The sequence below is a fragment of the Trachurus trachurus genome (assembly GCF_905171665.1).
Source record: "Trachurus trachurus genome assembly, chromosome: 6".
NCBI lineage: Eukaryota > Metazoa > Chordata > Actinopteri > Carangiformes > Carangidae > Trachurus > Trachurus trachurus.
The window spans coordinates 32041630-32063830 of record NC_139897.1 but is presented as its reverse complement, the minus strand read 5'-3'; the positions used below and the strand labels follow the sequence as shown (position 1 = coordinate 32063830).

General features: G+C 40.3%; 1 protein-coding gene and 1 long non-coding RNA gene across 3 annotated transcripts; one reads left to right on the top strand and one right to left on the bottom strand.

Annotated features, from left to right (window-relative positions):
* Nucleotides 1-3526: 3526 nt before the first annotated feature.
* On the top strand, nt 3527-20893 carry dus2 (dihydrouridine synthase 2). 2 transcript variants are annotated; one of them, XM_083973719.1, is made up of 16 exons: nt 3527-3608; nt 7994-8173; nt 8911-8956; nt 10155-10246; nt 10343-10386; nt 11466-11526; nt 11610-11657; nt 11780-11845; nt 13200-13270; nt 13388-13474; nt 14398-14563; nt 15773-15843; nt 15970-16110; nt 18466-18553; nt 18698-18771; nt 20414-20893. In XM_083973719.1, the coding sequence occupies exons 2-16, from the start codon at nt 8009-8011 to the stop codon at nt 20754-20756; spliced, it is 1563 nt and encodes a 520-aa protein (XP_083829845.1). In that variant the 5' UTR covers nt 3527-3608; nt 7994-8008; the 3' UTR covers nt 20757-20893. The 2 variants fall into 2 exon arrangements, with proteins under 2 accessions (XP_083829845.1, XP_083829844.1); XM_083973718.1 differs by having other exon boundaries at nt 15722-15843.
* Nucleotides 4878-7234, bottom strand: LOC310986781. The gene is made up of 5 exons (XR_014595422.1): nt 7179-7234; nt 6745-6816; nt 6453-6564; nt 5916-5985; nt 4878-5119 (listed from the first exon to the last, which is right to left on the bottom strand). It is a non-coding gene; the product is annotated as an uncharacterized lncRNA (long non-coding RNA).
* Nucleotides 20894-22201: the final 1308 nt, after the last annotated feature.

The following is a 22201-nucleotide window of genomic DNA, read 5'->3' as shown; positions in this document are numbered from 1 at the left end:
TTTTTAGTTAGGGGGCAGAGTCAGTCAGACACTGCCAAGATGGCGACGGTGGAGCAGTTCACTCTGAGCTTCAAAAACTTTGAGGGTGACATCACAGAGGCGGCGTCCATCTTTATTTACAGTCTGTGTAACGGTAGCCTACTTCTTGGTGTCAGGTTGAAACAGGAAGGGGAAAAACATTTTCTCAGGTAGCTCTGTTTTCCTCATAAAAATGATGACAATGTTACAAACTCCAAACAACCATTTTTATCCCTCCTCCTGCTGAAATGACGCACATATAATATAGATCAAATCTTTGAACTTGTATAATTTCCGTGCCGAACATTGGGACTCAGTGTGAAAAGGTCTTTAATGTAGAAAATGTACATTAAAATATTGTTTATTAACTAATTCACTATATATATAGATACATTAGATTTTAATATATGTTGAATGCCTTTTGTTTTGTTATTGCATTTGATTCTATGAGAAGCACTTTGGTCTTCCGTCGTCGCCACGCCCCCCTGAGAGCGAGGGCTGAAGATGAAGGTGAAGCTGAAGCGCCGTCGTCTGTCATCGCGTTCACTTTGAACACCTGCTGCTGCGTCTCTCACCTCAGACCACATCGCTCTGGTTTTGCTGTAATTCACTGATTTACTGACACTGTGATTGTAATAAGACGTAGAAATATTATTGTTTTTAGAAGGTTAAGAGTTTAATTCTAATGTGAAGTCATGATAATGTAATTTGAGACAGAAGAACTGGTTCTTTTTTACAAATACTGTCCATGTTGTGACATTTTAATGAATCTGTAACGCACAAATCCTCCTTGGTTTTCACTCTGCACTGAACACATTAGCAACTTGGAAATTCAAGATGGCCGCCACTTTAGGCTAGGAATTTTTTTATTTTTTCACGATGAAGAAAGTGAAATTTAGTGTAAAATAAGAAAAAATATTAGTCACAAAACATCCTGCTAACTAGCCTAGCGCTCACTGGTTAGCTTTGTGTTCGCAAATTAACTTAGCGCTTGCAAATTAGCATAGCGTAGGTGAGTTAGCTGAGCGAATATGTTTCCTGTGTGACTTTTCAAATTAAAGGTCCTCAGAGGGATAAACACACCAGTTTTTTTTTTGAGCAGTTGACTGTTTTAAAAAAAAACTTTTTTCAGTTGTTTGGCAATAAAAACATCTACAACAAGGTTTTTATTTTTTTTTATTTTGACAAACTCGTGAACAGCAACGTCTCCTAGACTTTTGGTTGTCATGGTTGCTATAACAATGGACATAGTTGGCTTTAGGAAAAGTTTTATGCTAGTAGCCTATTGTTCTTCCTCAACATTAGATAAACCTTCATTGTCATAGTTTTTCATAATAACGCGGTTGTGAATAATTAATATTAGTGTTTTTTATTATAATAAATAATAAAAAACACATGGCCTCTTTTTCTTAAGATTTCACTCCTGTAATAATCACCACGACCACTAGATGTCGCCTAGCAACAAAGTATCACAATGAGCTGCTGCATAATCAAACAGTGGATTTTTTATACTGGTAGTAGTATTTTAAAACAAACAAACAAACCTTTGTACCATCAGTTCCACTGCCACTGTTTTAATTCAGATGATTTCTCACCCCTATTTTTTTTTTTTTTTTTACCATTTAGCTACTATATTTTTCTTTTCGATTGGCATCTCATTTTCTGCAGAAATGTCCTTCCTTTGTGCATTGCATTGTGGGACAACTGCCTAAAACCACTGCCACAGCTTCATTTGTTCTGTTTATACGATAAATCTTACGTTTTCTCCTTTATTTCTTCTGCTTCTGAAAATGTTTTATGTGTTTTAATGTTGTGACTCTTCTCAGTTGATGCCCCTCCCACCTCTCAGTCTGAGGATGTTTCTGTTGCTCTCGCTCAACAGCTGGAAATGTCATTTTTGAACTGTGTAAATGTGTAAAGCTGCAGTAATGTTGTTTGTTTGCAGCTGAATTTGACATCAGACTCATAAACACACATTAATCAGAAGGATTTACTTTTCTGTCGCTTCTGTTTTTTCCAGCAAATCCAGTTTACTTTGATGTAGCACTTCAAGAATCAGGTCAGAGAGTATATTGATTATTGATCACTCTGTATCCATTTTTAAGCCTCCAGGTTGTCTGTTTGTGTCATTCTCCTGGACACAATGTCTCTGTAACACTCATCAGTCACATTTGGCACAAACTGAGGGACAGATTGATTAGATTTTGGTCGTCGAAGAACTCATGTGATGTGTTAGGAAACGTTCAGAGGGAGTTTCTTTACTTCTGTCACAGACATTTTGACCTCATAAAATCAATTTTTTTCTCACGAAACACTAATTTTGACACAGTTTCACTCAAACGTGCATTAGGATAAAGTGAAGTGGTGACAGTTTGTATCCAAATGGTCAGAGGTCAGTGATTATCCAACTCTGTAACTCTCCGTGAAGAGATTATGACCATATTTCCTGCAACTTGACAAACAAACATGTGATGGTGGACATGTGACGACCTCAGTGTGACTGTTTCCAATCCAGAAAATATCTAACCAGTATTAAAACTTGTATTTCAATGTTTACAAAAAAGAAAAATCAAATTTTTTTTATGTGGCTAATTAAAATGCACATAAAAAGACATACCATAGTAATGAGATTGTTTCATATTTAATATTTTAGTTACGTGTGTAAAAAGATCCAAATGTTGATTAATGTTTTGCAGAAATTCATAATTTAAGTTTATTTATAATAGACTAAAGAATAAAATAAGCCTGATTGATTATCTATCTGTTAGATCAGCGAAGCTGCAGTGACTCTCTGGTTCTGTGTGGTGCAGATCTATGTTTTTTTTCTACATTTGTTTTTAATTCTATTTACACAACAGATAAAACAAAAACTATACATAGCCTATATATACACACATCTGTTTATTAAAATGGAAATGAAAAATGAGGGGCAGCAAGCAATTCATTTTTATTTTTATTTATTTTTTTTTTTTTTTAGAAACCTTTATTAGAACTTGTTTGACATAGCCTACAAATTGCAGCGCTTCAACAAAATGCATTTCACATTTACAATCTACACCAGGGAGGAAAGAGTTTACAGTCCTATAGATATACTGTATAATCATTCACAGATATTAATAGTTTTGATCGCTTTTTGGTCTTAATTAATTTAATAGAATCGATTTACTGCTTGAGCTCATTGTAAAAAGCAACAAAAGAAGGTTTTCTTTGTGCAAACTTACATTTATGAATATGTAATTTTGCCATCAGTATGAGGAGGTTGATAATATACAGTATGTTTCACTGGGCTTTTACTTATTTTTATTTTATATATTATTTTATAAGAGTCCAAACAGCACGTCCCTCCAAAACAACCAAAATTCTTTATCAACATTGTTAGAAATAAAATCCACAGACTTTTTCTCCTTGGAGCTTTGGCTGAGCCAAAGATATTCAACCGTCTTTGGCTGAGCTGATCTACACGTCACAGATCTATGACGCTGCGATGACGCACGGGTCTAAACAGGAAGTGGACACGGAGCACGCTTCATTTCTGTCCCCACATGATTATCGCACGTTTCAGCCGCTGTCTGTCACCAACATAAATGCCGGTGAGTTGATTTACAGCATTTAAAGCTTTAATATAACATGTTTCCATTGCTACAGTAGCGGAGCGTTTCAACCGTCTGCAGCGGTGCTTCAGCCTCCTCTGTGTCCGAAAACAGCGCTGCTGCGGCGGCTACAGTGTTAGCATCCACCGGTCCCAGAAAACTCAGTTTACCATGTTTAAACCTGAACTCTTTCCTCCCAGAGCTCAACTCTAACTCATTAACTCATCACTATCACCCCGGTGTTTATTCGGCTTGTGATTCTTTTTGCAAATTAAACGCATTTATATTTTAAAATGAGATAATTAATTAGGAGTTTTGCTTTTAGTTACATCATGTGTGGACGCAGTGTTAAAAGTTGATAGTATGTGTTACTGTGGATCAGCTCTGAACCATCGACATTTGTGACTTTATTTCTAACAATGTTGATAAAGAATTTAAGTTAAAAAAGCCCAGTGAAACATTTATTATCAACCTCATACTGATGGTACTCTTGCATAATTCATAAATGTAAGTTTACATGAAGAAAACCCTCTTTAGTTGCTTTTTACATTGAGCTCCAGCAGGACAGCGATTCTATTAAATTCTATAAAAACCAAAAAGCGAAAAAAAAAAAACTGTTCATATCTGTGAAAGATTTAATAAACTGCTGTAAACTCTTTCTAGATTGTAAATGTGAAATGCACCTTTTGTTGAAGCTCTGCATTTTGTAAGCTGCTGTGTCTAAAAAACAAGTTCTAATACAGGTTTAAAAAAAACTTAGGACAAATTTGAATTGCTAGCTACCCCTGATTTTTCATTTGCCTTTTTTATAAACAGATGTAAATATGTAGGCCTATAGTTTTAGTTTTATCTGGTTTGTTTGTTTACTTTTCTGCACCGTAAAAAATAAAGGGCTGTGAAAACTCAAAAATTCTAGGTAACTGGCTGCAATAGATTTTTGCGTTTTGAGTCCAACTAAAACTCTCAAGTTTTGAATAAAACCACATAAAGTTAAGCCAACAAATTATCTTTTGTTGAGATAACTTGTAAATTAACTTAAAGATAACTTCAAATTTTGAGTTTTTTAAACACTTAAAATTTAGTAGTCTCAACTTATTATTTTTGTTTCAGATAAATTACCTTTCAAATGCATCAAAACTCAAAAATTCAAGTTGTACTTATAAATAGTCTCAAGTTGTGGCAACTAAAACAACAAATAATACAAATACAAATAATACTAGTTAAGTAAAACATCTTTATTTAAACATTTAATGCAATATTCCAGCAAATATGATTAAATCTATCTACCAGTAGTGCAAGTACTGTACACTGCACACACAAACAAAAAGATGCAGACTGGTGTGGCCAAACTTGTTAAAAGAGTCCAAACCACAACACAGTCAAAAAGCACTACAGCAACACCACAGCAATGCTGTTAACAGTTTGAAGCGAGGCCGGTGCACCATCATCCACGAACACGGTGAGCACTCCCATTTGGACCCTTTTGTTTGTCTGTCTTCTGGATCGGTGTCCTGTTGAAAGCAGAAATTCAACCAAATTCAATATAAACACTGTTAAGATAACTAAACACCTATGTCAGCGTGTAATTTTAAATGTGTGTCTCAGCCTGAGTAAACCTGTAGTGTACAGTTACTGTGCTATACAGTTTTTTTTGCCTGTGATTCTAATTGCTATTCATCCCTGTAACAAGCTACAAGTCAATTATCTAACATCACAATAGTCTGAAGCTGTTCAATGGCGGTAAAAATGAAACATCAGGTAACTAGCCTTGTTGGCTAACTCTGGCCCACTTACAGTTTTCTTTTAACTCTGTTGATTAGTGGTGCACTGTCCCTATGAAATAAACTAATAAATGAAATGAAATATCCTAAATAGTTTTTCTCTGTGCTACTCTGGTCAGAGCGGCGTCCCAAGCAACAGTGTGCTACACTAAGCAACGGTCTGGCAACGGACTGCAGGAATTATTCTTCTGTTGTTGTTGCCTACGATGATCAATAGATTGTGGTATTCTGGTAAAACTCCATATTCAACCTTAAATTAAATGGCTGGTTAAATAAATTACTTATAACGTGTTCCAGGGAGAATGAAGCCTCTCCGCCATTAAGCTGGGTTACGCTACTGTAGGTGGAAGGCAAAAATATATGGGGCGTTGGTGATTAATACAGTTTTTTGGGAGCTACAATCCAAGGTGTGGATATTTCATCTTTTCTATATTCTAAAGCAATATGGCATAGAGAATTATATGTGCATGATAATTAATGTGCACTCATGGTTGACCAAAAATAAAAACAGACATTCTGTACTCACCAGGCGTTTCAGGAAAAGTGTCTCTGAAATCTGAGGTCTAGACATGCTCTGCTTTGATGCATTGTGATGTCTGGAAATTGGACACAGGAAAGCCATAGGACATTTGGTTAAAAACACTGCAGCTGAGATTAATTTGTGACTAGTTTAAACTTAGGTCTTATATTGGGGTGGCATCCATCAAATTTGGACGAACCGGGAAGAGGACAGACAGATTTAATTTTTTTCAGGACAATATCGCATTTCAGGGCTTCAATATAAGAGGGACATTAGCACTATGGAGGTATTTGGATGTTTTTTGGTGTGTCTTTTTGTTACGAAGACAGTTGGTATCCATTTGCAACCGTTATATGGACATGCACTGCTATGCCAAGACCCCCTGTAACTCAGAGAAGCGACGGATAACTCTGAAACTTCTCCCAGCCCTTAGTCGACACGAGGAGAGAAATTTCAATTTTGGGTGAACTATCCCTTTAAGGGCTTGCTCAGGTAACCCTGAACCATAATCAAAAATACATGATATTTATAACATGAATTCACCTGTTCATCAAGAACAGCCAAGCGTCTCTCCCTGTCTTGTCCCTTTTCCTGGCACGGCTGCTCTAAATGTCCACAACAGTTCCTTGGTTACACATCAGAACTTGCTGCAAATCTGAAATAAACAAAAAACAGCACACATTAATCCAACCGAACCAGTTCACATGGATTTTCTCTTAAGTAGTCAGTTTCTGAATACCTTTATTGGCAAGGTGCTGAATTACTCATTGTATAAGGCAAGCAATAGTTCTGTGATATAAAATAGTTAGCAACTTTTTCACACACATTTTCTTACCTGTTCCTTAAGACACAGGGCAGGCCATCTCTCCTGGATTTCTGTGACCATGGGCTGCACCTCTGTCTCCTCCTGTCAGTCCACCAAGACAATTAACAACAATTAATGTCATATATTCATGTTTACATGACACCCAATTGTAAAAATGAGTCTCTAAAGTAACATTAAACTTTAACATCAGAGGCACACATAAGCAGTATACCAGTTATTTGTAGCACTGCTCATTGTGTTTAATAAATGAGCTCCAGTTCCACTGTAGCCGCACTAACGGAGCTAACAGAGCTAACGGAGCTAACAGAGCTAACAGAGCTAACTGGTAAACAATTAATATCTACAACTCTCTTTAGCCGTGAGGGGGACAATAAATATATAATAATGTATAATCTGCACACGTGAACCCTGACTTTTAGTACCATATTGAGCAAAATACTCACCTTGAGAGTAAGAAGTGTAAGAGATGTCGGCAGCACATGGCAGCAGTGTCGTTGTGGTGGAACCCCTGCAGATATGCATTGGAGACCCCAGTTCTTGTTGTCTCAACTTCTAGAACTTGTCCTGACCTCAAATGCACAGTTTTGAGGTTTGCTAACTCAAGTTATTAAGTTAGGCCAACTTTAGCCAAAAAACTTGAAAAAGATAGTTGAAATAAATAATGTTGATTAGTTTACAACACAACTCAATGTTTTTTGTTTAGTTAGCTGAAAAAATATGGTAAGGCCAACAACTTTAAGTTTTCATTTTTAGAGTGTGTTGGGTGTGTAAATAGAATTAAAAAAGTAGATCAGCAGAGTCACTGCAGCTTCCACCCTCATCTAACAGATCAATCAAGCGTATTTTATTCTTTACTCTTTAATCAAATAACTTTTCAACACATGAATCCACATTTAGATTGTTTTGCACACGTACAGTAACTAAAATATTCAATATGGTGCAGTCTCATCACTGTGTCTTTTAATTTTCCTCATAAAAAACTGAGATTTAAAAAAATATATATTATCAAAATATCTGGTGCAGATTGTGAAATGCATATGTTTTGTTGAAGCTCTGCATTTTGTGAACTTCCTGTGTCTATGAAACAAGTTCTGATACAGGTGGAAAAAAAGTTCTGAACTGGAAACAAGAATAAGCTCTGTAAAGTCAGATTCACACGTGTAAAGTCAGAGTGTGATTCTCGGCTGATTGTCTGTCCTCTGATCAATAACGACCGTGCACCCTGACCTGTGACCTCTGACCTCTGACCTGTGAGCAGCTCTGAGCCGGCGCGATGGCAGCAGCAGCAGCAGCAGCAGCAGCAGCAGCAGCAGCAGCAGCATCGGGCAGCGGGCTGAGCTTCAGGGGCATCACCGCTCTGGCCCCCATGGTCCGGGTCGGGACGCTGCCCATGAGGCTGCTGGCGCTGGACTACGGAGCGGACGTGGTTTACTGCGAGGTGAGGAGGAGGAGGAGGAAGGAGGAAGGAGGTTAAAGGGATAGTAGCATTTTTTAAAGTGGGGTTGTATGATCTACAAATAGCCCCTAAGTACTTTAATTGCAGTAGAAGACTCTCTGCACTCCTCCCGTTAGCAACGCCAGCCCATAATAGCCCTGCCCAGAGATTTACAACATACAGTGTTGTGAACAGACCCAAAGAAACGGCCTATTTTCACGGCCTAAAAGAGGTTTTACCTGGAAAAAAATACACAGTTCCATTGTTCACTGTAATATAGTTTTTTCCAGCCCTTCAAAGTGCAGGAAAAACACAGTTTTTATTTGGAGCTAACCAACTGCTGATCGGCGGGCGCTAACCCTGGGCGGAAGGATACGTGAGTTGGTTAGGTCCAAATAAAAACTGTGTTTTTCCTGCACTTTGAAGGGCTGGAAAAAATTATATTACAGTGAACAATGGAACTGTGTATTTTTTTTCAGGTAAAACCTCTTTTAGGCCGTGAAAATAGGCCGTTTCTTTGGGTCTGTTCACAACACTGTATGTTGTAAATCTCTGGGCAGGGCTATTATGGGCTGGCGTTGCTAACGGGAGGAGTGCAGAGAGTCTTCTACTGCAATTAAAGTACTTGGGGGTTTTTGGAGATCATACAACCACACTTTAAAAAAAATGCTACTATCCCTTTAAACTGAGCTCAGGGTTCATGTCAGTGCTGTGAACTGTGTGTGTGTTGTTTGTTCCAGGAGCTGATCGACATCAAGATGGCCCAGTGTCACAGGGTGGTGAACGGTAAGGGTTAGAGTTGGAATAAACTTTATTGTTACTGTGATGAAACTCATTTTGGACTGGAAATCCAAATCCAAGTCCAAAAACCTACTGAGTATACAAAGACAGGGTTTCCCACGCGTCCTGGAAAATGTTAGACCAATTTTCCAGTCATAGTAAACACATGGAAAATTAGGAAAAAAAAGTCAAATGGAAAAGCTGGAAAAGCTTTGAGTTGTCCTGGAAAGTGATTCATCACATCATGACATCAGCTACCAGAGCTCAGTTTGACTTTTTCAGACTCTGCTAAGGATTTTGTTTCCAAAAAAACAACATGTTTGTGCTGTTCTATGATACATTTGTTATAATTTCTAAGCATTTAAGAGATTATTTCATTAGTTAGAGCCGTAGACTGCACATCTTAAATCAGATTTCTGGGAGAGAGAATGAGAGAGAAGAATACACAGAAACAAACTGATTAAATGTACAAAAGGTAAGGTACCATTGTTGAAAAGAAGACTTCTTCCAAAGCATGAATGAATCAGTGAATGGCTTAAAAACTAATGTCTGTCAGACTGTAGCAGCTGAAAAAGTCCTGGAAAACGATTCCAAGAAAAGAGTGGAAACCCTGAAAGATTAGACAAAAAAAAAAACACCTCCAAATACAAAGAAAAGAAGTTTAAAACTTTATTGTTACTGTAGGGAAACTCATTTTGGACTCAGCTGCTGCACATGGCTGTCTTCACGATACAAGACGAGACAGGAAAATCTGTATAAATGCAATGTCAAATCTAAAGAAAAACAAATAAAAATACAAAGACAGGGTTAAAAACTGATTAAACATAGAAAGATAAGACAAAAAAATCTAATAAAAGTGTAAAGATCAGACAAAAAAAATAACAAAAACACAAAGACAAGACTGAAAAACAACTTAAAACACTAAAACCTGACACATCCAGCACCAAACACCCAGAAACTGATGATGTTGAACAAACCCCCGAGGCTTCATGTGACATCGTGTAAACGCTTCAATAATCTTAAATGAAGCAGCGTCTTTGTCTGAGACACACACAGACACACACACACACACACACACACACACACACACACACACACACACACACACACACACACACACACACACACACACACACACACACACACACACACACACACACTTCACATCACATCATCAGTGTGTTTTCACTGTGTGTTTTACCAGAGGTGCTGCAGACGGTGGACTTCGTCGCCCCTGACGACCGGGTGATGTTCAGGACGTGTGAGAGGGAGAAGGACCGAGTCGTCTTCCAGATGGTGAGACAGGAAACGTCCTCGTCGTCATGGAGACAGAGACAGAGAGAGAGAGAGAGAGACGGAGTCAGAGAGTGAAGCTGTGTTGTGTTTTTTCAGGGAACAGCTGATCCGGACCGAGCGCTGACCGTCGCACGACTCGTGTGAGTACAACTAGTTACCAACTAGTTATCAACTAGTTACCAACCAGTTATCAACTAGTTACCAACCAGTTAAACAACCAGTTACCAACTAGTTATCAACTAGTTACCAACCAGTTCAACAACTTGTTACCAACCAGTTCAAGAACCAGTTACCAACCAGTTTAATAACTAGTTACCAACTAGTCAAACAACCAGTTACCAACCAGTTTAATAACTAGTTACCAACTAGTTCAAAAACGAGTTACCAACCGGTTTAATAACTAGTTACCAACCAGTTTAATAACTAGTTACCAACCAGTTACCAACCGGTTTAATAACTAGTTACCAACCAGTTACCAACCAGTTTAATAACTAGTTACCAACCGGTTTAATAACTAGTTACCAACTAGTCAAACAACCAGTTATCAACCAGTTCAAAAACTAGTTACCAACCGGTTTAATAACTAGTCAAACAACCAGTTACCAACTAGTTCAAAAACTAGTTACCAACCGGTTTAATAACTAGTCAAACAACCAGTTACCAACTAGTTCAAAAACTAGTTACCAACCGGTTTAAGAACTAGTTACCAACTAGTCAAACAACCAGTTACCAACTAGTTCAAAAACTAGTTACCAACCGGTTTAATAACTAGTTACCAACCAGTTTAATAACTAGTTACCAACCAGTTACCAACCAGTTTAATAACTAGTTACCAACCAGTTACCAACCAGTTTAATAACTAGTTACCAACCAGTTCTACTACCAGTTATCAACTCGTTACCAACCGGTTTAATAACTACTTACCAACTAGTCAAACAACCAGTTACCAACTAGTTGAACAACTAGTTAACAACCAGTTTCCAACCAGTTCACCAACCAATTACCAACTAGTTACCAACCAGTTGAACAACCCTTTCAACACCCAGTTAGAAGATGCATCAGCACATAAACAGATAAATGACATCATCCTTACATCTGGGAGCAGCCAACCAATCAGCTGTCTTCCTGCCGGCCCTTTAAGAAACATCAGAGTGTGAGGTGATACTGATTTCCCATGATGCTCTCTGACTCTGTGTGTGTGTGTGTGTGTGTCGCTCAGGGAGAAGGACGTGGCGGCTGTCGACGTGAACATGGGCTGTCCGAAGGAATACTCCACCAAGGTGAGTTTACCTGTCGCTGCTGCAGCTGATCTGACCTTTGACCTCTGTCTGACCTTTGACCTTTGACCTCTGCCGGCTCCCAGGGCGGGATGGGAGCTGCTCTCCTGTCCGATCCCGACAAGATCGAGGCCGTGAGTGTGTTGTGTTTTATATTTAATCATTGAATATTAATGATGTTGACCATATATGGGCGTAGACAGTGGTTTTAGCTCCGCCCCCTCCTCCTCCTCCTCCTCCTCTCCTCTCTCTGTAGATCCTCAGGAAACTCGTCACCGGAGTCTCGATCCCTGTGACGTGTAAAATCCGGATTCTGCCGTCGGTAAAACCAGAACTCTTCTCCTTTTCCAGATTCTGTTTTTCATCTTTATTGAATTTTATTTTTATTTATTTATTTATTCCTTCCTCCTTCCCTCCGCCATCTTGTTTCCATTTCATTCTAGTGGTCAAAGGTCACAGTGACCTCACAAAAAAGTTTAGCCACTAACTCCAACAAGGTTATAGTGAAGAAAAACGCTAAACTTAAAATTAAAATAGGAAATTTATCAAAATGATACGACGGAGTATAAGGGCCACATTGACAAATAAAAAAAATCACAAACTTCAAGAATGAAGTCGTAAATTTATGACTTTATTCTCGTAATGTTATGACTTTTTTCTTGTAGGAAATGTACGACTTTTTTCTCGTAAATCTCTAACTTTATTCTCGTAAATTTACGACTTTATTCTCGTAATGTTATGACTTTTTTCTCGTAGGAAATGTACGACTTATTCTCGTAAATTTACGACTTAAAGCAGAAGTAAGTGATATATTTGTGTTAATATAAGTCTTAAATAGTTATATCTTCGACAGCAATCACTTACATAGAGTGTTTGGACTGAAACACGGGTCTGTCAGTCACTCTGCTCTGCTCTGAGCCGAAGAGAAAACATTTATCGTATCCTACAGTTTTTATCCAATGAGGAGAGAGAACGGCATGCAGGGCTGTGTGTGCAGCCAAGGAACGCCGTGAATGTGGTGACGTAGCGACGAGGACTGTTATGGTGCGTTCAAGGAAACTCGTATTTTTCCGACCTGTGAAGTGGTACCAGTTCGATCTGGTACGAGTTCACCGGTCAGAAGTTACGAGTGGCCGTTATAGTGACTTTCACCGGTAAAACAGGTCGGAAAAACACGAGTGGGTTGCCTGAAACGCTACAAAGTCGTAAGTTGTGACTTGAAGCTGTAATTTACGGTTTCAAAAGCCTGCCTGGAACGCAGCATTAGCGAAAACGACCGGACCACTCACTTCTGCTTTAATTCTCGTAAAGTTATGACTTTTTTCTCGTAAATTTATGACTTTATTCTCGTAATGTTATGACTTTTTTCTCGTAGGAAATGTACGACTTTATTCTCGTAAATTTACGACTTTATTCTAGTAAATTTATGACTTTATTCTCAAAGTCTGTGTTTTTTTTGTTTTTTTTTCTCAATGTGGCCCTAATTCTCCGTTGTAAAATTATGTGGTTAAAATTTCAAAAGTGGTTAAAAGTGGTTAGTGTTTAAATTTCAAAATAAAGGTGGCTAAAATTTCAAAATAAGTGGTTAAAATTTCAAAATAAAAGCCTCGGCACAGCTGTGTTTGTGTCTCCCAGTTTCCTCCTCTCACTGGTTTCTTGTTCTCCACCGGTTCCAGCTGGAGGAAACCATCAGTCTGGTCCAGAGGATCGAGAAGACGGGCGTCGCCGCCATCGCCGTCCACGGCCGGTAAACGCCTCGTTAACCGCCACCTCGTTAACCGCCACCTCGTTAACCGCCACCTCGTTAACGCTGGTTGTTGTTGTTGTTGTTTGTTCTGATGACTTCTACTCTGTCGTGCTGCAGGTTTAAGGACGAGCGACCTCGACATCCCGTCCACTGCGACTACATCCAGGCCGTCACTCGGGCCGTCGCCGTCCCCATCATCGCCAAGTAAACAACAACAAAGACACTGTTCCTGTTTTATTTATGGTACCATGTTGCCCTCAGGCAGCAACATACCACTTTCTGGCCTCTCACATCTCCACAATTCATCCCATTTAATGCTGTAATACTTTAAAAAAGAGAGGAGACCTTAGAGAACCAATAACAATGCTTTAATTTATCACATGACTTTCAAGAAGCCATACTGAAACACTTTTTTGCAGACTTTTTCAAAGGAAACAGGTTTGCCATTTTGCTGCACTAAAACGGTCTGAAAACATACAGTAACTTCCTGGCCCTTTTTCATCTGGGAAAAAATATATTTACACTAATAGATTAGTCAAGTTTAATTTTTAATAGTTCCATGAAATTTATTTACTTATTAAATAATGGAAACTTGTTAAAATGCACCTGTTGCCCCAAAGCAACAACGTACCATTATAGAAAATTGCAATGTTGCCTTGAGGCGACAGTGGACCATTATGGAATCAATATTCCATCAATCAATCAATCAAAATTGTATTATGAGACTATGGTAGTGTGTGTTTAGGTGTAAATATAATGTTCAAAAACATATAATTCATCATAATTTAGTTTTTTATCCTTAATAAATGTGATTTTGGATGCAGTAAAGTAAACATCAGGCTATTATGATGATGATGAGGAAGATGAGAATGAGGATGAGGCCAGTGAAGGTGAAAGTCTACAGAGACTGGTGTTTAAAAAATCCCCAAAACTTCCAAAAATAAATAATTTTTAAAAATGTCTTTAGATTATGTTTATTTAGTCTATTTTGAGACATAAAAACACTTCAAACATTTTTTCCCCCACTGGCATCATAATGCAGCGTACCATAGAGGGTTAAAACATCAGAGAGGTCAAAGGTCATAATAACGCCGTGTGTTCGATTCCTCCCCTTATTGCTTCTGCAGCGGCGGCTCTCTGGACCTGGTGAAGACGAACGCCGACGTGGACGAGTTCCGGGCGGCGACCGGAGCGTCGTCCGTCATGTTGGCTCGAGCCGCCATGTGGAACGCCTCGGTGTTCAGCCGCCAGCCGCTTCCTGTGGAGACGGTGATGGAGGACTACCTCAGATACGTGAGTGACGACGTCATCAGCATCATCACTGACACAGTCTTTAGAGTCTGTTAAAGGAGATCTTTATAAGCTGCTACTAACAATTACTTTACATCATTGATCAATCTATTGATAATTACTGAATAATCAATTAATTTTAGTTTATAAAGGGTAAAAAAAAAAAAAGTTTTATTTTATAAATTCTCTAAAAACATTAACTGCTGAAAAACACTCAATTTAATATCTGCTTTTGATAAAGTTCAGCACTTGTATCAATTTAACTGTAATTGCGTATATATTTTTATATATGCATATACTGTATTGCATATATATTTTTATATAACTTTCCATCCAAACAATGTCACACAAAGTGTTGTACAGAATAAAAATTATAAATATGACTCACATTTACACACAGAGGGATAAATGATTCATGAATAAAAAGTCATATAGAAGAGAATAATATAAGAATAAAGTTGGAAGGAAAATACATGTAGAATAATAAATGCGGAGTCAAATAAAATTAAATAAAAATGTATTCGAAATGTCAAAGATAAAGTGATGGAATACTCAAACTGAGGATGTGCGAGTGAAATAAAAGTAGAAAAGAAAAATAAAGTCGTCATAGAACAAAAAGAAAAAACAAAGAAACAGCTTAAAATGAATAAATAGATTGAAAATGAAAATGAAGATGTTGGGTTTGTTTTGTCAGTTTTAAATCTGTTCTTAGGTTTTATTTCATCTCCATGTTATGACACATGTTTTACTGTAATTCCACCAAAAGGCAATATCTTTATTTATATAGCGCATTTCATACCAAGGCAACTCAATGTGCTTTACATAAAGACAAAAAAAAAAAAAGAGAAGCATGAAAATAGAATAAAAACAAACAAACACTAAAAACAGAGTTAAAAGCAAGAGTAAAATTGTAAAAGAAAATAGATAAAGTTTTAAGTTCTTAGAAGAGCTCAGCTATAAGCACATGAAAAGAGAAATGTTTTTAACCTGGATTTAAAAGTGCTTACAGTTACAGTTACAAAGGGGGGAAATTAACAGCACATTGGCAGCAGCATCAATATCAAAAGGTGTAGAATAAACAATATACAACTATGTAGAAAAATATACAAACTAATAATCCTAATGAATAACGGATGAACTGCCGGTGGCTGTGATCGACAGGCGATCCGGTACGAGAACCACGCCTTCAACACCAAGTACTGTCTGTGTCAGATGCTGCGGGACAAAGTGGAGTCTCCGCTGGGGAAGCAGCTGCAGGCGGCGCAGAGCACCGCGGAGATCAGGTACACACACACCTACACACACCTACACACACACACACACACACACACACACACACACACACACACACACACACACACACACACGGAGCTGGTGTGAGGTGATGCTGTGATGCTGTCGTGCTGCAGCGAGGCGTACGGGCTGCAGCCGTTCTACCAGCAGGTGCAGCAGCAGCTGCAGGGCCGGAGAGACGCTCTGCAGAGCAGCAGCACCACGGACCGACCCGTCCTCGACGGAGACGTCACCACCATGGCCCTCAAGTTTGAACGGTCAGTACATCTGGGTTTAAAACATCTGGATTGATAAAGATCTGGATCAATAAATGTGTTAAATGTGTTAAAACGTCTATAAAGGGATAGTTCAACATTTTGGCAAATTGGCCCAATGTCATAATCCCTATAGTCATAGCAGTAGGTTTGTTACCTTTAATTGTCGGTGCAAGCTGTTTTTAGAACGGCGGAGCAGAGCCGTGAGCTGCTCAGAGCTACGCTACGAATGGAGGCTCATTATGGGATTTCTTGGTTTCCCTCATCAAACTCATCAAATACACAATCCAACAACTCCACAACGCTCTGGTGGACAAGTTGTGACCTGCACATTCACCACGCTATGAGATAATAACACAACGTTACCACACAGAGTTGTTTTAGAGGTAAATTCATGCAAAACCAGCTGATGCGTGTTGCCTTTAGGGACAGTTTTTCATCATCAGTCTCTGCATTTCCCTCTAAAACAACTCTGTGTGGTAACGTTGTGTTATTATCTCATAGTGTGGTGAATGTGCAGGTCACAACTTGTCCACCAGAGCGTTGTGGAGTTGTTGGATTGTGTATTTGATGAGTTTGATGAGGGAAACCAAGAAATCCCATAATGAGCCTCCGTAGCGTAGCTCTGAGCAGCTCACGGCTCTGCTCCACCGTTCTAAAAATAGCTTGCACCGACAATTAAAGGTAACAAACCTACTGCTATGACTATAGGGATTATGGCAATGGGCCAATTTGCCAAAATGTTGAACTATCTCTTTAAGCTACAGGATTCATATTTTTATCATTGGTGCTTTTGAACATCAGGAAGTTGTTTCTGGAGGACACAATCAAGTGACGGACCAGGCTGACACTGAGCGACCAAAGCGTCCAAAGCTTCACCAGAGGAGAAGTTGAGCCCTGGTTAACTTCAGTGTAATTAGCTATGACGCGGTTCAGCAGCAACCTGTCAGAATAGAGACGTCCTTCAGCTGCCTTTTTTTCTTTTTTTTGTCCTTCGGCCCCAATCATAGATATATAAGAAGACTAGATGACTCACCCGCAGCTGCTGTTTCCCAATGACACGGCATAGCCAGTACGGCGGCCATCTTGGGACGGGCAACTCTCTCCCTCAGAGCATTAAGCCTCTGGTGCATGTTCTGCTATAGAGAATGTGAAGCTGACGTCACGCCGCTTTGCATTGTGGGACGTCGGCGCCATCTTTGGAGGAACGCAAACGTAAACAGAGAGTGGGGACTGGATTCAAGACCCAGATTTACTCCCTCCACTGACTTATCCAGACATCGTGAACTATCTCATTTTTGGTATTAGTGCTCATACTACTGTGGCAGCAGTACTGTCCCACCATGATCACTTTTAAGCGACTTTGGGGAACTTTTTTTAGGGAGACGAGCAAGTGTTTACATCCGCGATCCTCCAAAGATGCCGCCCACATTCTCTATAATGAAAAATAATTTTGTCCGATTTCCAAACGGTTTGATTTTTTATGAACGTTTATGCAGTTATGATGCAGCAAACTTAGAATCACGGATAATTTTAATCATGTACTTTTTTTTATAAAAGTAACATTATGCAAATAGTTAAAGCAGAAGTAAGCGATCCGGTCGTTTTGGCTAATGCTGCGTTCCAGGCAGGCTTTTGAAATCGTAAATTACAGCTTCAAGTCACAACTTACGACTTTGTAGCGTTCCAGGCAACCCACTCGTGTTTTTCCTACCTGTTTTACCGGTGAAAGTCACTATAACGGCCACTCGTAACTTCCGACCGGTGAACTCGTACCAGATCGAACTGGTACGACTTCACAGGTCGGAAAAATACGAGTTTCCTTGAACGCACCATAACAGTCCTCGTCGCTACGTCACCACATTCACGGCGTTCCTTGGCTGCACACACAGCCCTGCATGCCGTTCTCTCTCCTCATTGGATAAAACTTGTAGGATACGAGAAAAGTTTTCTCCTCGGCTCAGAGCAGAGCAGAGTGACTGACAGACCCGTGTTTCAGACCAAACACTCTATGTAAGTGATTGCTGTCGGAAGATATAACTATTTAAGACTTATATTAACACAAATATATCACTTACTTCTGCCTTAAAGTAATAGCTACATACTGATTTATTTTACACAGAGTTACGTATAGTTTTTTTAGTGCAGATGACTAGATCACCATCTACTGCACTGTAACTGCAGCAGAGTCAGAGACAGTTGCCCCTTCCAATATGGCCGACTGTGAGCTACGCCTGCGTGTAGTCAGATCCACCGCCGTGGTCGCTGTATCGTGTCCCCAGAAACACTTCCTGTTGAGTTGTTGTCCAGAACTTCCTCCTCATTGTGTGTTTGTGTTGTGTTTGTTGTTGTGTGTAGGAGGGAGTATCCTCCTCACATCACTCCCAAGATGTTCCTGCTGGAGTGGAGCCGCAGAGAGAAGCTGCAGCAGCCGCTCTACCACACGGTACGAGAGAGAGAGAGAGAGAGAGAGAGAGAGAGAGACCGTCGTCATGGAAACCACAGAGTTCACACCTGTCACCTGTTGCTTCATCTGTGTGTGTCTGTGTGTGTGTGTGTGTGTGTGTGTGTGTGTGTGTGTTGTGTTCAGGTGCAGCGTTCTCAGGACCGAGGCTTCCAGTCGACGGTGACGGTGGCGGAGAAGAAGTACAGACCTTCACTCTGGTGAGACACACACACTCTCTACTCCCTCTACTCCCTCTTTTCTTTCTATCTCTCTACTCCCCCTTTCTCTCTCTACTCCCCCCTTTTCTCTCTCTCCCTCTACTCTCCCCTTCACTCTCTCTATTCCCACTTTTCTCTCTCCTCTACTCCCCCTTTTCTCTCTCCTCTCCCCTTTTCTCTCTCTCTCTACTCCCCCCTTTCTCTCTCTTTCTCTCTACTCCCCCCTTCTCTCTCTCTCTACTCCCCCCTTTTCTCTCTCTCTCTACTCCCCCCTTTCTCTCTCTTTCTCTCTACTCCCCCCTTCTCTCTCTCTCTACTCCCCCCTTTTCTCTCTCTCTCTACTCCCCCCTTTCTCTCTCTTTCTCTCTACTCCCCCCTTCTCTCTCTCTCTACTCCCCCCTTTTCTCTCTCTCTACTCCCCCCTTTCTCTCTCTTTCTCTCTACTCCCCCCTTCTCTCTCTCTCTACTCCCCCCTTTTCTCTCTCTTTCTACTCCTCCCTTTTCTCTCTCCTCTCCCCTTTTCTCTCTCTCTCTACTCTCCCCCTCTCCCTCTACTCCCCCCTTTTCTCTCTCTCTACTCCCCCCTTTTCTCTCTCTCTACTCCCCCTTCTCTCTCCCTCTACTCCCCCCTTTTCTCTCTCCCTCTACTCCCCCCTTTTCTCTCTCTCTCTCTACTCCCCCTTTCTCTCTCTCTCTCTACTCCCCCCTTTTCTCTCTCTCTCTCTCTACTGCCCCTTTCTCTCTCTCTCTCTACTCCCCCTTCTCTCTCCCTCTACTCCCCCCTTTTCTCTCTCTCTACTCCCCCCTTTCTCTCTCTTTCTCTCTACTCCCCCTTCTCTCTCTCTCTACTCCCCCTTTCTCTCTACTCCCCCCTTTTCTCTCTCTCTACTCCCCCCTTCTCTCTCCCTCTACTCCCCCCTTTTCTCTCTCCCTCTACTCCCCCTTTCTCTCTCTCTCTCTACTCCCCCTTCTCTCTCCCTCTACTCCCCCCTTTTCTCTCTCTCTACTCCCCCCTTTCTCCCCCTTTCTCTCTACTCCCCCCTTTTCTCTCTCTCTACTCCCCCCTTTCTCTCTCTTTCTCTCTACTCCCCCCTTCTCTCTCTCTCTACTCCCCCCTTTCTCTCTACTCCCCCCTTTTCTCTCTCTCTACTCCCCCCTTTCTTTCTCTTTCTCTCTACTCCCCCCTTCTCTCTCTCTCTACTCCCCCCTTTTCTCTCTCTTTCTACTCCCCCCTTTCTCTCTCTCTCTCTACTCTCTCCCTCTACTCCCCCCTTTCTCTCTCTCTCTCTACTCTCTCCCTCTACTCCCCCTTTCTCTCTACTCTCCCCTTTTCTCTCTCTATCTACTCCCCCCTTCTCTCTCTCTCTACTCCCTCCTCTCCCCTTTTCTCTCTATCTCTACTCCCTTTACTCCCCCCTTCTCTCCCTCTACTCCCCCCTTTTCTCTCTATCTCTCTACTCCTCCTTTCCCTCTACTCCCCCCTTTCTCTCTCCTCTCCCCTTCTCTCTCTCTGCTCTCCCTCTACTCCCCCCTTTTCTCTCTTTCTCTACTCTCTCTCTCCCCTCCTCTCTCTCTCTCTCTCCCCCCCTCCTCCTCCTCTCCCCCGTCGTTTCATCATTCTGTCTGTTTGTTTTATTTCCAGGGAGAAGTCGAAGAAGTTTGCGGAGCAGGCGGCGGCCGTCGTGTGCCTGCGCGTCCTCGGCGTCCCTGAAGGCCGCATCGGCGAGGAAGACTCCGGTCTGGTGTGCAAGAGGAAGAGGGAGATGGAGAGAGAGAAGAGGGAGAAGGAGGAGGAGGAGGAGAAGAAGGAGGAGGAGAAGGAGGAGAGGAGGATGGAGAACGGCACCACCACCATAGGAGAGGAGGAAGAGGAGGAGGAGGAAGTCGAGACGAGCAGGAAACGACACGTAGCTGAAATCAAACAGGAAACCTCAGAGACGGCCGCGGTTTCCAACGGCGACCGTCCGCAACCAGAGCAACCATAGATGATGATGATGATGATGATGATGATGAAGATGAACACTACGTTTAGAGAAGCTGCTGCTTTCACATGTCTGGACTTTGTTTTATTTCTATTTTATTTTTGGTAACACTTAACTTGAATAGGTATTCATCAGATTGACATAACAGCTGTCATAAACATGAATGAATACTTATGACAGCTGTCGTTAAGTGTCATTCGGTAAGTTATGTCACTTTTGATGCAAAGTTGATTTATCAGAGGATAAGAGTCCAAGGAAAGATGATGACCCTGTAGGAGAGTGTAAAAGTTCAGATGAGGAAGAGCCAGATGAGGGAGATCAAGACACAGAGCTGACGTGGTGCACCATTGGTTTCTATGGGCCGAAACCAAAACATAGGGTTTTGAGGTTTTAAATCAGTGCAAAATGAATGCCCATGGAAATATACGCCAGAAAACGGGTACCTTGATTTTGTTCTTGACTCTAAATAATGATTGATCAATGAAAACTGTTCATGGATGGACAACAAGCCTTTTGTTGAGGCATTAATCATAATAGCATAAGAAGCAACCTGTTTGTCTTTTGCTCTAAAACGTCTGAATGGTCAATGAAATACCATCTCTAATGATGAAATCACAAAGATAAATAGTGTAGTTGATGAAAAAGAATGAAAACCCTATAATTTACATTAGTTTTTATAATATATTACTGTATTTTACATGATAATTCTAGTTTTTCCATGTACATTATAAGCATCAAAATATTACACGTTTGAGAACAATATAGTCCTGTTGTACACTACAGTGCACAGGTTATAAAATTCAAATAAAATAAAAATTTCAGATTTTTTTCTTTGCAATTTGTTCTTTACCATCCCAACACTTAATTTATGTAAAAAAAAAAATCAAAATCAAAAAACTTTTTTTCCCTGGGTCTCAGGAGGTTATATGAGATGTCCTTGTTATGAGAACTGAGAATTTTTTAAAGTTTGGCAATTAGGTCTGCTATGACAGTTTAAATTGTCTTTATGTCAAGTTGTCAGAACAAAAACATCTCAAACAATGTCAACTTTGCATCAAAAGTGACATAACTTACAGAATGACACTTAACGACAGCTGTCATAAGTATTCATTGATGTTTATGACAGCTGTTATGTCATGGTTATTATGACAGTGTTATGTTAATATTATGAATACCTATTCAAGTAAAGTGTTACCTTATTTTTCAACTTTTCATTTCTGTTCCAACTGGAAACTTCCACTGGTCCAAACTGGGACGAAGGAGGAGGAGGAGGAGGAGGAGGGGGTGATGAAGAGGAGGAGCCAGCAGGGGGCAGTGCTGCTCTCTCACATTAAGACGTCTTAATGTCTCATATGTCAGAAAAAAACATGGTTACTTCTTTTTTTTTTTAACCCCGGTGCCTTAAAGAGGAACTTAAGTTTAGTTCATTTTAAGAAATTATTATTTTT

Excerpts from the sequence above, each read along its gene's own strand:
- dus2 (XM_083973718.1), top strand. The coding sequence starts at position 8,009 with ATGGCAGCAGCAGCAGCAGCAGCAGCAGCAGCAGCAGCAGCAGCAGCA. Across the intron at positions 13,475-14,397 it reads GCCGTCCCCATCATCGCCAA|CGGCGGCTCTCTGGACCTGG; the intron begins GTAAACAACAAC and ends TTGCTTCTGCAG. Across the intron at positions 18,772-20,413 it reads AAGTACAGACCTTCACTCTG|GGAGAAGTCGAAGAAGTTTG; the intron begins GTGAGACACACA and ends TTTTATTTCCAG.